General features: G+C 32.3%; 1 protein-coding gene across 1 annotated transcript; it reads left to right on the top strand.

The window, feature by feature from the left end:
• Positions 1-577: 577 nt before the first annotated feature.
• Positions 578-12,950, top strand: LOC105621436. The gene is given in 15 exon segments (XM_012202905.1): positions 578-776; positions 892-1,062; positions 1,178-1,833; positions 2,019-2,869; positions 7,232-7,341; positions 7,429-7,571; positions 8,335-8,479; positions 8,604-8,827; positions 10,457-10,517; positions 11,021-11,023; positions 11,179-11,309; positions 11,312-11,383; positions 11,490-12,646; positions 12,713-12,829; positions 12,932-12,950. Coding segments are annotated over 15 exon segments (4,059 nt in total).
• Positions 12,951-13,897: the final 947 nt, after the last annotated feature.

The following is a 13,897-nucleotide window of genomic DNA, read 5'->3' on the forward strand; positions in this document are numbered from 1 at the left end:
GTAAGTAAGTAGTAGTATAGTAGTAGTAGTAGTAGTAGAGAGATGAGAGAGAGAGAGAGAGAGAATACAAATTAAAGAGTCATATTTACGAATTAGTAAGTTTATTTTATAGTTACATCATTTTATCGTTATGATATTATTTAATTTATATTTATTACATTTTATAAAATAATAACAAATATTTTCCATCTTTCATTCTATTTTAAAAAATAATCTTTGAAATTGCTGTTAATTTTTTAATTCTACAGAAATTAGAGAAATTTTATTATTTATTGTGTGCATGTATACCTGTTTTTTATTTATTTTTATATTTTATATTTTATATTTTATTTAGTATATTTTTTAGTATATTTTATTTAGTATATTTTGACATATATAAGAAAAGATATACTAAATATATTTTTTTATATCTTCATTTTTATATAAAGATTATGCGTTTCATGGGTTTTCTCTGGATCCGCATATTTTTATTTTGCATATATGTATTTTTTTGATACATTTTTTATAAAATTACATAATTCCTAACTTTAATTAAGTAAGCTTAGTTCTTCACTAAGAAGCACCGTGAGAAAACAAAATGGGCATCGAAAGCTTTCTGGCAGGAGGTTTGACTTCAGCATCAACTAGTGGACTTTCATTCTTCTTTCCGATTCTTGCTGCGACACTTGCCTATTTTCATTATGAAGTTCTGGATAATGAAGCATCACCAATCAACGTGCCGTCAGAGATGCTATTACCTTCGTATCACTTTATAGTGATAGGCGGTGGTAGTGCAGGTACGTGTATAAAACTCTTGTTATTTTGAAACACGAATGCAATATTTTATAAGAGCGTAATATAAAGACAAATACACTTTTTTCTATCATTTCCTTCTTTTTCTTTTTGCATCAGGAGCTGTAATTGCCAACCGTCTATCCGAAATTGAAGATTGGAACATATTGTTGCTAGAAGCAGGCGGTGACGAACCTGAGATCTCGGACGTACCTCTTTTCGCCGGATATCTTCAACTGAGTCAGCTGGATTGGCAATACAAGACTGAGCCACATGGTGATTCTTGCCTAGGTATTATGATTTTTCCGTTGTTCCTTCATCACCCTTTCTTTATGTTTAAAACATTCAAACAGTGTCTCGGTTTCTCTCTATCATATTTCTTTTTTACGTTATTAAATATTTGTAGCAATGGAGAATGGCCGTTGCAATTGGCCTCGAGGTAAGGTTCTGGGCGGAAGCAGCGTGCTTAATTATATGCTCTATTTAAGAGGCAACAAACGAGATTACGACATTTGGGAGCAGCAGGGTAATCTTGGCTGGGGTTCGCGTGATGTCCTGCATTACTTCAAGAAATCCGAGGATAACCAGAATCCTTACTTGGTTCACACACCGTATCACGCGAGCGGCGGATACTTGACGGTGCAGGAGGCACCGTGGCACACACCCCTAGCGACGGCTTTCGTCGAGGCTGGTCAAGAAATGGGATACGAAAATCGCGATATTAATGGCGAATTTCAAACCGGCTTTATGATCGCTCAGGGCACTATTAGACGTGGCAGTCGTTGCTCCAGTGCAAAGGCTTTTCTTAGGCCAGTCAGACTCAGGAAGAATCTGCACATAGCAATGCACGCGCACGCTACTAAAGTGCTGGTGCATCCCAAAACAAAGTATACCTATGGAGTAGAATTCGTCAGGAACGACAAAGTTTTTCGTGTGCGCGCAAAGAAGGAAGTAATTGTATCTGGCGGGGCCATAAATTCGCCGCACCTACTTTTGCTATCAGGAATTGGGCCGAAGGAACATTTACGAGAGCTCGGTATTCCCGTGATTCAAGATAGCAAGGTTAGTGCTTTAATTTTTTCATGCAAAATTTTTCAATGTTTCTCTCTCTTGGGGTCTCTACATTTTTATCGTTTAAAGTTATATATATCATATTAGATTAGATAATCGGTTATAAATCAGTCGAATTTTCGAGCAACCTTTTATTTAATCCATACGATTTATTTTCGATTTATTTATGTCTTTAGGTAGGCAGCAATTTGCAGGATCATGTTGGCTTGGGTGGACTTACATTCATGGTTAATCAAGAGATTTCTATGGTGGAAAAACGGCTTCATAACATCCAGACGTTGATGGAATACGCTGTACTGGGCAGTGGACCTTTGACGGTGCTTGGAGGTGTTGAGGGCGTCGCCTTTGTTAACACCAAATATGCAAACGCTTCGCTGGACTTTCCCGACATCGAGCTGCATTTTATTTCTGGCTCGACGAATTCGGATGGCGGCAAGCAATTGAGGAAAGTTCATGGACTAACGAAGAAGTTCTATGATGCCGTTTTCGGACCGATCAACAACAAGGATGCATGGAGTGTGCTTCCAATGTTGCTACGACCAAAAAGTCGCGGTGTAATCAAGTTGCGCAGTAAAAATCCATTCGATTATCCTCTCATTTATCCGAATTACTTCAAGGAAGCGGAGGACATCGCCACATTAGTAGAGGGAGTGAAGATTAGTGTGGCCCTGAGCAGGACCAAGGCCTTTAAGCGATTTGGAAGCGAGCTCAATTCACGACAGTTTCCAGGATGCGAACATATACTTATGTATACTGATTCTTACTGGGAATGTATGATCAGGTACTATAGTTACACCGTCTACCATCCCGTTGGCACGTGTAAAATGGGTCCTTACTGGGATCCCGAGGCTGTCGTCGATCCGCAGCTTAGAGTCTATGGTGTAACTGGATTGCGCGTGATTGATGCTTCAATCATGCCAAACCTCGTAAGTGGAAATACGAACGCGCCAGTAATTATGATAGCCGAGAAAGGCGCAGAAATGATTAAGGAATATTGGTTGAAATTTCCGAGGAACACAGATAGCTAGTGAATAATAAGATGAACCTGTATGCTTATCTTCATGACGACGAGTAACGAAATATGTGATAATACGAGAACACTAGTGTTGTCGATACAAAGACTTAAAAAAAGAACTGAAAATTCTGAACTTTACAATTTTGTTATATTTTTTATAAGCATATTAGTATTATAAGAATATTCGAATCTGCGTATGAGTCATTGTATATTTACGTGTGTCTAACATATATGTATAATGTGCTAAAACTAGAAAGGGGGGGACAACCTCCAATGATCTTGACCTTAACATACATTATCAAGATCATGATTTTGAATGACCTTTAGAAGGTTTTTGCTCCTTATTCGTTAAAAATTTATTAACAAGTTTCATAAATATATAATAGAATATAATCTATGGCCAGAAGGTATGTATTTTGTAAGTAGTATAAATACATATTTAATCCATGACATATTGTAAAATATAAGCACGGATGCATTCAGTAGATTTTGTGCCCTCCTTCTTATGGGACTTCACTACCAAAAAACTAGACACATAGATTTGGGCTGACCCTTGTTTCGCATAGAAAGTTGTAAATTCATGTGGAACCGGTGGAACTGGAATGAAGAGATAAAGATCGAACTTGATGGCAAATAGAAAAAGTGGCCCTGATTTGTACTCCCTAATTGGGAGGGAATAGTTTCTCATGGATAAATAACATTTTGTAAGACAATATATTAATATTAACTCGCTAATATACTCAGTAAATGGATTGAAATGAATTAAAAAATTGTTTCAATTCAATATTCATTTTAATTAATTTATCCGAGTTCATGCTTTAGAGCCCAGAACTGAATTAAAATGAATTAATACGTGAGAGCATAAATCAAATAAACTTATTCATAAATATTTATAATTCTTTCTTTAAATAGAACAATATTTTTTTTAATAGAACAATATTTTTATATGCATCAAAAAAGAAATATTCTTAATCAATAATGAACTCTGATAAATTCAGGACTTACAAATAATTCTGTCATAATTTTTTTATTTAAACAAAAGTGCGTATTTTCATAATTTTGAACTGTGATGTATTCACAGCTTACAAATTAGCTATGTTGAAATTTTTTTAAATTGAAGTTCCCAACAAATGAGAATGGATTGAAATTTAGTGAAATGGATTCAGATCTTCAGGAATATTGATTCGAATATATAAAATAACGAATATATAAAATAAATGCTTTTCAATCCTGAATGCATTTTTATTCATTTATAAGAATTGCATGGAGCATCTTCATATCTTTCAATCTAAAAATAATATTAGCTTTTTCTGTGCACACAAACACAATTATGAATACTGTTCAATCAAAATTTTGAATAAGAAATGCAGTTTTTTAGTCCAATTGTATCCAATTGAATCTAATTGAATCCAATTAAATCAAAAAAAGTATTCGCTATTTAAAATACGAATAGAAAAAAATTTCAATCCATTCTCGTTTGCTAGATACTATTCGCTACAATAATTAAAGTTAATCCATATTGATAGAAATGGGCATAAAGTTGTATTCAGATTACAGCATCAAGAATCCAGTATCAGAAACACCAACTATTCAACTAATCAGCGAAGCGATAAATAATATTATACAGTAGCGTAAATAATATTATCCGATTTGGAGAACTCCACCGAGTTGTGTTAGGTTAGGTTAAGTCCTAGATTACTGCCGCCATTTTTTTCACAAGAATACTCACTGGCTGCGTTCAGTTCAGTAAAACGTTTATTTTGCAACTTTTGGAAGTTTTCTTTGCGCTGATTGGATTATACTTTTAAATCTAGAAGAATGAAGAATCTCAGCAGATAATGGGCAAGTTCAAGATAGCAAAGTGGCTAGACATGCTTACCGAGCAATTGTATATCATTGGTTGGAGGATATATGAGTAATAATTATATAAATTTATTATATAATTATGTTTATTTGCTCGGCGACCGAGCTAATCGCTTTGTCAATTTGAATGCGAAATATCATTCATAAAACGGTTGCATAACAGTTGAGTCTGCTGAACGCGACTAGTGGCTTATTCCATTAGATCTAAAAATATAAATTAAACAGATATAAGAGCTCACTGAGCGCTCAGTGAGCGGTCGTGTTTTTAGATACATCTAATTTTTGTATATGCCATAAGCTTAAATACAAGCACGTTCAGCGGACTACAGTTGAGTAAGCGCTGCTATTGATGTATTCTTCCAGATCTAAAATGCTGATTAGATGATCTAAAAGAATACACCAATAACAGCGAGCGCTCACTCAACTATATAATATCTATTTCCACTAACATAAATTAACTTTAATCTCGGTTCAACTTAAGATCATCGGAATCAGATTACGCATTGAAGAATGAGATTGAAAATTAAAAGATTGAAGTTTGACCAATCAGAACAAAAGGAGCCAAAATTTCTTTGTCCTTATTGATGAAATTTCAATTTTTAATCTTTAATCTCAATCTTCAATGTACAATCTGATTCCGGCCTTACTCTTCGTCTTTTTCTAATTTTTAGAATTAGAAAAAGACGAAGAGTAAAGTTGAACCGAGATTAAAGTTAATCTACTATAGGTGGAAATGGGCATAGGTCCGCTGAACGTCACCAATGTGAAAAAAAATGGCATCGTGATTTAAACAGCCAATCAAACGATTTCTTCACCTGTTGCCTCTCTGATCTGACTAGACTTCTATATATTACAGAGCGAAAATGAAATAGCTCATATCTTTCTCACACACAATTTTGTAAAAAGTGCCGGATGTTCTCATAGCCAAACTCTGATTGGATCTTTACTGAATTGGAGCGAAACTATCGAGAAACCAGAGGTCTGTTTTCTGTGGCTGAACTAGTGTACACTTTTGGAATTTAAAGTGAGATAGATATATGTTTGATATTTGTTTAAAGCGAGAAAGAGAATTCTAGAACAGTCTAATGCAGGAACAGAAAACAGACCAAGACTATTCCAAAACGTCTTTTCCGAGGAAAATTTTATTTTATATGCTATAGTATACACCACGTATTATATATTTCGAGTAAAATTTTCCTTGAAGAGGAAATTTTGGAACGTAGCCCGAAAGGATGTATTCCGATATACACTGCCAATGGTGAAACTATACAGTATACGTTACGTGCGCTATAGATTTTCAGCATTGGCAGTAAATATTGGAAAGTATCCTTGGTTCTATCTTTAGATCTGTTTTTTATTATTGCATTCTGAACCGGTGCAATAAGTTAAAGTGAAACAAACGTATATTTGTTTCACTTCAATTTACATTCCTTGATTTTACCGCATATCCCTCAAGTTGTCACACAACGGCCAATCAAACCGAATTACATTTAGGCTACGTTCAAAATTTCCTCTCTGAGGAAAATTTTACTCGAAATATATAGTACACGTAATGTATACTATAGCATATAGAGTAAAATCTTCTTCGGAGAGGACGTTTTGGACCTTAGGTCCTAAATTTGGTCTTCCTGCGTACCCCTCAAGTTGTCTCATCTCTCTTCTTCTACCATGAACAGACTTCTGATTTAAAATGGAAGACACTAACTGACCAACAACATATGTTGTGTGCCAATATATGTGTATTAGGTATGATAATGTGTGCTCAGGATTATTCTATGAGATCATTTAAATACCGATGTGTTACAACATTCACTGTTCAGTGCAGATAGAAACGTCACGAAGGTTTTGAGTATTCTCTTTCTTATTCAGTTATTCGTATGTGAAAAAAGAAAATCTTTAACGCAAGATTTGTAGGTACGCAAGAAAAACTGGATACTTTACGAAGTACGTTTTTTTTATGAGGTACGTTGGTATGTGTTGAAAGGAAGAGGGGGGGGGGAGGAGGGAGAGAGAGAGAAAGAGAGAGAGAGAGAAGCATATCTGTATCTTCATTAATATTGAACGAAAATTAAGGTACACTAATAAACAGCAATAAAAGATTGTTTTGTTCACGGGCTAATTTTTCGCAAGATAAGAAAGAATATCGAAAAATGAGATTTTTAATATAATTAAATCATTCAATTTACCCTTTCTAATAATGATAAAACAATTCTATTCAATTCTAATAATGATAAAACTTATATTTATTTGAATTTTTCGAATAAATTTATGAGGTTCAGGACTTTATTGTATAACTCTTATCGACTATAACAATATCATTACATTGCTTTTGCACAGTTTTTTATATCAAATACAAAATCTGTGCAATTAATGTAAGAGTATTGTTGTAGTATTGTTGTAGTCGTTAACAGTTACAGAATAAGATTATTTTAATTTCTATATATTCCTATTATAGTCCTATTGTCTCTATATGTAAATTTGAGCTAGAGGAATTACATAAAATTGTACATACAACATGCCGAAAATGCCAATTCGAAAAGTTAAGAGAGTTGGGGTATTGGCTAATAAAAGATCACAATTCTTAAAGACACATTATAAGGAATTACGATCCTATAGACCATGTAAGAAAATTTGCATTTTATAACAATTCATTTCTTATTCTCTCTAACATATAGCAGTTGTTTTGCTAAAATTATTTTTTCTTTTAGTATATGAAAAATTGAAGCATAATAATAATCACTTAGCAAAAGCGCTGTCTAAAGAAAAACAGAACAATCAGGAGTTGTTCACACAGAATGTAGAGCTAGTAGGAGAGATTCAACAGTTAAATCTAATATGTAACACACGAAATGTAAGTATCATTATATAACTATCTCTTTCTGTTATCTTTTGTATGTATATTTTGTATGTATATTGTTTACACACACACACACACACACACACACACACACACACACACACACACACACATACACACACGTGTATATATGTATATACACACGAAGTTCGAAAAATTTTCAGTCTGACACAGAAATGCTGCCACAAATATTAAATTGTTCTAAGTTTAAACAGTTTAATCCTTCATAGAGATACTGTTACAGATATTTTAGACAGATGTGTTCATTAATTTTTTTATTTTCATAAAACAATCAATTTTTGGTTCTATCATAATGCTCCTGCTCACATTTCTTCAATTGCAGTCGCAAAATTCCATGAATTAGTTTCGCAAGCATTGTATTTCATCAAATTTCGCATAATGTGATGAAATACGATATTTGCAGAATCGATTCCAAATGATCTAACCAATGGCTCTAGAATTGTTCAGGGTCATGACTTTGATAACATTTATTCAGATCAAGATTATTACAATTTTTACAATAAAAGTTTATATATGTGTCGCAGTTAAAGTGTTAACTCAGTAAATGTATATACTTACTGCAGTCTGCTTTAATTGTATTATACATAAATGTGTACATTGATACTAATAAATATATACATTTACTAAAACTTTACTAACACTTTTACTGTGACATATACATATAATAAAGTTGTAATACACATATTAGTAAATACTATAGTTTTTAATTTAATCGATTATCTATTATCTATTTCAGACTGTAATTTCGAATGTACTGAATAACGCAAAAGAAATATTAAAAATGTTGGTCACAATGACTGGTTATATGACAAATACTATCTCTATGTGTCAAGAGCTTGTTGCTTCCAATACTGCTGTGAGGTTGTCTACTTCAACTGGAAGTGAGGAATATGATACTGTTAAATTTTAAGAATTTCTTAGTTTAATTTCTTTATATATATATACATTATTTGCATTATAAGCATTTTATGATATCTAGTCTTCATATAAGAATATATATTTCAGGTAAAGAACCATCTGCTAGATTATCAACAAAATCACCAGCAAAAGGAGTGGTAAAACCTATGGTGGGTGGGCATACGATTACTAAGCCTACGATAAATTTAAGTCGGATTAATATGCAAAATATTAATGTATCAAGACTGTCTGCTATACCAGAAGCAAACACACCCACTAGAAGTTCGGAGAATAGATCTCCGACTTCATCAACCTTTATGTCTCTTAGATATGTACGTATACATTTATTTTATATGTCTCATATAATTCTCAGATGTTGATTAGAGACGTGATGACTTCTTGTGCATATATCTTCCGATATATGGGGCTTACAAATTTTTAACATTGTGTTTGAACGGCCTTAGAAGAGGTTGTTATGGCAAAAAATACTCTCGGTGGTTTGTCATTGCCTTCCGAGAGGTGACAATCAAATAAAATCTGATATGTTCTGGGTGGATTTGAACCCGGATCTTTAGCACAGAGAGCAACCACACAACTCTCTACACCACGATCGCCACGATCACATATACACTCCAGGTCCTACATTACAAAGGTTTGGAAACACTTTTTTAAAATTGACATATTTTTGGGATTACTTATTAAAATATCCATGTATACATAACAATATCTATATCTAATAACTTATTTGCTGAAAAATTACTGTTAAAGGAACAATTTTCTTTTAACAATATAGATATTATATTTCAATAAGTAATTCTAATAATGTCAGTTTTTGAAAAGTATTTTCAAATATTTAGCCTGGATATGAAACTTACTTCTAAAATTATATAAATTAAAAAGGTAAATGTTAAGAAGTGTAGTGCTTTTTCCCAAAACCACGTTCTTTTTTTTGTTCTTTTTTTTCTTCCGTAATGAACAAAACTAGTTATAAAAAGATATGTATTTTAAGAGGAGGCTTGTAGATTTTGTAGAAAAAAATTTGCAAAATGAATAAGACAGTTTTATTTTTGAACGTGTGGCAAATAGTATGTTCCTAGATAGAGAGGGGAGGTGAGGTGGATTTTATTTCGCGTTGGAAAATGTATGCGTAAAGGCAATACGTGCTACCTTCCTGCTTCCACGCATATATTTTATAATGCGGAATAAGGACTATCATTTATTCTTATCATGGCCAAGATTTAAAAATTCGTATCATTGCCAAGACTTAAAAATTCGTATATTGAAATAGTCGTATATTGAAAGCTGTTGACAGATTACGTCAACTGTTTATAAAATATCTGCGACTTTTTGTGATTTTCCGATCTTGTTTACATTCTTCAAGAGATTATTACAGCATATTATATAAACACATATTATATAAACTTACTATTCGTAATATACTTGTAAAGCTCATTCCTATCAACACAAATTAACTTTAATCTCGATTCAACTTACTCTTTGTCTTTTTCTAGTTCTAAAGATTAGGAAAAAACGAAGAATAAGTTAAACTGAGATTAAAGTCAATCTACATTGATGGAAATGCATTATATAAGTATTATACCAATGTCATCCTCTACATATTATGGAACTTTAATTTACTATGACTCCTAAACCAATGCTGTCCTCCACTTAATTTCTTGTAGGAAATCACTCAGGATACTCTCCTTTACAACATATCTAAATTCAACTCGATGAGGTATAAAGTATACATTTATCAAATAAAAAATATCAGTCTTATTCGTTTTTGAGATAGAATTTTTTCAAAAACCACAAGTCCCCTCTTAAACGTTGTATACATGTTTTTTTATAATTAATTTTGTTCACTATTAAAATAATAAAAAAAACCGTGGTTTTTGGGGAGCACTTCTGAACATTTACCATTAAAAAAAAATAATAAAACTTTTTCTAAACAATTGTTTCAGGAAAATGGTCATACATGCAGATTACCAGAAAGATTAACAATTTCTTCACCCAGAGTTAATGGTAAGGAATTACGAATAGTAATTTAATTAATTAAAGGTCGATAGGAAAAATTATGGAAGACTTCTGTCGGAGACGAATTAAATGTTGAAATTAGTGACAAAATCGCAATGTAATTGCGATATTTGTAATTAAGAAAATTGCCTGTAGATTTCTTTAGGGCGTTTTTTTTTGGAAAAAGCTAAATAAAAAATTCAGTTTGATATTTTATTTGATTTGCACTCTAGAGCAGATTTTATTTATTGTAATGTTAAGAATCAACTTATAAAAACTAGCTCAAAAAACCTGATCTTGGTGTTGCAAGCTCAAACTAATAAAATCATTGATATATAATAAATAGATCTTTTTAAATTCTATAACTTTTGTCTGAAACATTTTTCTCGAAAATGTTTTATTTTTGAAATATTCAACTTTTGATCTATCCTGTATATTTTTAATTGTATTCTGATCATAATGTTTAATATTTAATTAATTATTTTAATATTGTTAATTGTTTTGTACTGAAGATGATCAAAAAAAGATAAAAATTCCTTGTTATTTAAATAACATACATAATTCATGATTAATTTGTGTTGGCTCGTATATAATTGGCACTATTCTTTGTTCACAATTAATTTTTAATTGAGTTTAACTTTCTCTATATTTCTCTAATATTTAAATATACTTGCAATGACAGATGAACAAAGATTAAGAAGAAGAAGAACTCATCCAAAAAGATTGTCAATATCTTTTTCACGATCGGGAAATAGATGGTCCAATGAAAGTCCAACAACTGCGGGACATATTAACGTAAGTGGTATTATAATAATTAAACAATAAAACCTAAGGATATTTTTAAATTATTGTGGTACACTCTCACATTGTTTATAGTATTATAAGAATTGCTTCATTCATGTGATGTAAAAAATAGTATGCCTAATATTATACAATATTTTTTTAGAGATTGCTACATTTACTTTTTTTATTTCTCTGTAGGTAATTGACAACCGAATTGACATTGAAAATCAAGAGAATCATGACACGTCTGACGATCATCTGACAGATAGAATAAACGCAATATCAGAATCACAGGTGCCTATTAACTCGAACGAGAAAAATGAAACACACGTAGACACATCGAAGTCAGATCCTGATATACAAATAAATAATAAAATCTCTAAAGATTTTAGTAGGAATTCGAGTGTAACGGAAAGTTCTAAACTGCAAAATAATACTAGAACCTGGGAGGAAGAGGATCCATTGGAAGGTCCAAGTTGGATGTTCAACAATACCATACCACCACGAGATAATGAGCCGGAACTCGAGAATGATGACGTCTCTGATGTTAATAATAATACGTCACAAGTAATAGTGTATGATGATTCTAGTGCTACAGAAAGCAACATAGGAGATATATCGAATTTAAATGAATCTATGAATGATATGCAAACTCCAGAGAGATATCACCTTGCCGATCGTTCCGAGTGTGACTCTTATATGCATGATACGAACGATAGTATTTGCGAGATACTTCCGACAGCGGCCATATCCAATGATAAAAAAAATTTAGATAACATAGAAGACATAGAAGGTAATGCAAATGATACAATGAAATTTACGAGTTTCGTAACGCTGAGACGAGGGCATTCCGAAGCACCGGAAGAGACAGAAGACTTTACCTTAATGTTACGTCCACCAAGACAAAATATGCAATTCGATATTAACGAATTGCGACTGCCTGTTATGGAGGAATCCATGATAAATAATTCCGATGTTAATAACGAAATTGATACTAAAGTAACCGCCACGATACCAAGAGTTACGAATATTCCGATCGCATCTGTATCGAATCAAAGTTTAGATAAATCTGATTATAACCATATCACGATAAAAGTGCCAATAATTCTAGTTGGCGATCATCAGAGAACGTCGACATCACAAAAAACAAAGCATTCCAGTAATAAGAAATCGAGGACACCGAATATGAAAGATAGAACGACTCACGCTGAAAATTCTCCGACAATTAAAAATAAGGCAAAACTGAAAAATAAAGCTAAAAGTAATCGTGATCCTAGCACAGCAAAAGTCGTTTTAGAGAAGCTAAATGAATCTCATGTTAAATCGAACATGATTCAGAATATTAATAATGTCATGTATGTATAATTATAATTATAAATTGTTATAAGCCATTGGATTGCTTTTATATTCTGAATTTGCAGGAGAAATACCATGTCTAATGAAGATGATCAACAAGATTTGGAAAGTAGCAGCTATCCTTCTAATCGCCCTAAACGAAGAAAGGCGCCGACAAATTTGAAAGAACCTAAATTGAATAAGTAAGTAAAAATTCTCTATTTGAACTGGAGAATATATCTAGAATTTTTTATTTAAAACTATCGTTTCGACTATCATCATATATGACATGAATTTCTTTGCAGGAAACTAAGACGAGGTTAATAAGAAAGAGACTGATATGCATTATCAAGATTTAATGAAGAAAATGATTACTCGCATTATCGATGTCGATAATATATTACTGAAAGTTATTTCTTTTTTGCTTGACAATTGAGTTGTGAGAATAATGTAAATGGATTACATATAAATTATCTGAAAAAAAAATAGTTGTTAAATTTTAAAATCGATGGTGTTTGTTAGTTGAAATTGTGAGAATTATATGGTTGATTTGGATGTCCTAATAATCTCGTGGAAACATTATATTGCCAATGTATTACTTTTTCTTTTGATACGTCGCACTATAATTTTGTACTATTATGAGTATGGATATACAAAACATGCTCATAATCTTCCTTCTACAGTATTATTGGTACAATATCATATTTTTTTGTATACTGCCAGATTTATTTTAGTAAATATGACTGAGGTGTGTAGATGGCGAGTAAATTATTTTTTTCCAGTCTTTGTTTATATCATTAATTTACAATTATAATAATCTTTCTTATAATAGACATGTTTATTATATAATATCTATTATTTTTTATTACCAACTATTTATAATTAGACGTGTGTAAGGTTTATATATGAAGGCATAACAGAGAGAATGTCCACGTAGGGACTTGTATGGCTCAGTGGTACAGTATTGCCTAGTAAGGGAAACTGAAAGATCAGCCTCGAATCCCTATAATGAGTGTGTCATGACATTGTCGGTTTACACATACATGCATAACATTATTAACATTTTGAATATCACTGATCGATGACATCCGGCTTCGAGGCCTAGTCTCCGAGTTTCATCTACTAGACAGCCACTGAGCCACACTTCAAAATGACTTTTGCTCGGATCTCGATTGTTTTCAGTCTCGTTTCTCGTCTTAATTTTAATCGAAGAATTTTCAGTGTGACTTGTTCAGTCTTTCATATTCGTTGTTTTTTATTTCTTACTATTA

Source organism: Atta cephalotes (genome assembly GCF_000143395.1).
Source record: "Atta cephalotes unplaced genomic scaffold scaffold00033, whole genome shotgun sequence".
In the NCBI taxonomy this organism is placed as follows: Eukaryota; Metazoa; Arthropoda; class Insecta; order Hymenoptera; family Formicidae; genus Atta; species Atta cephalotes.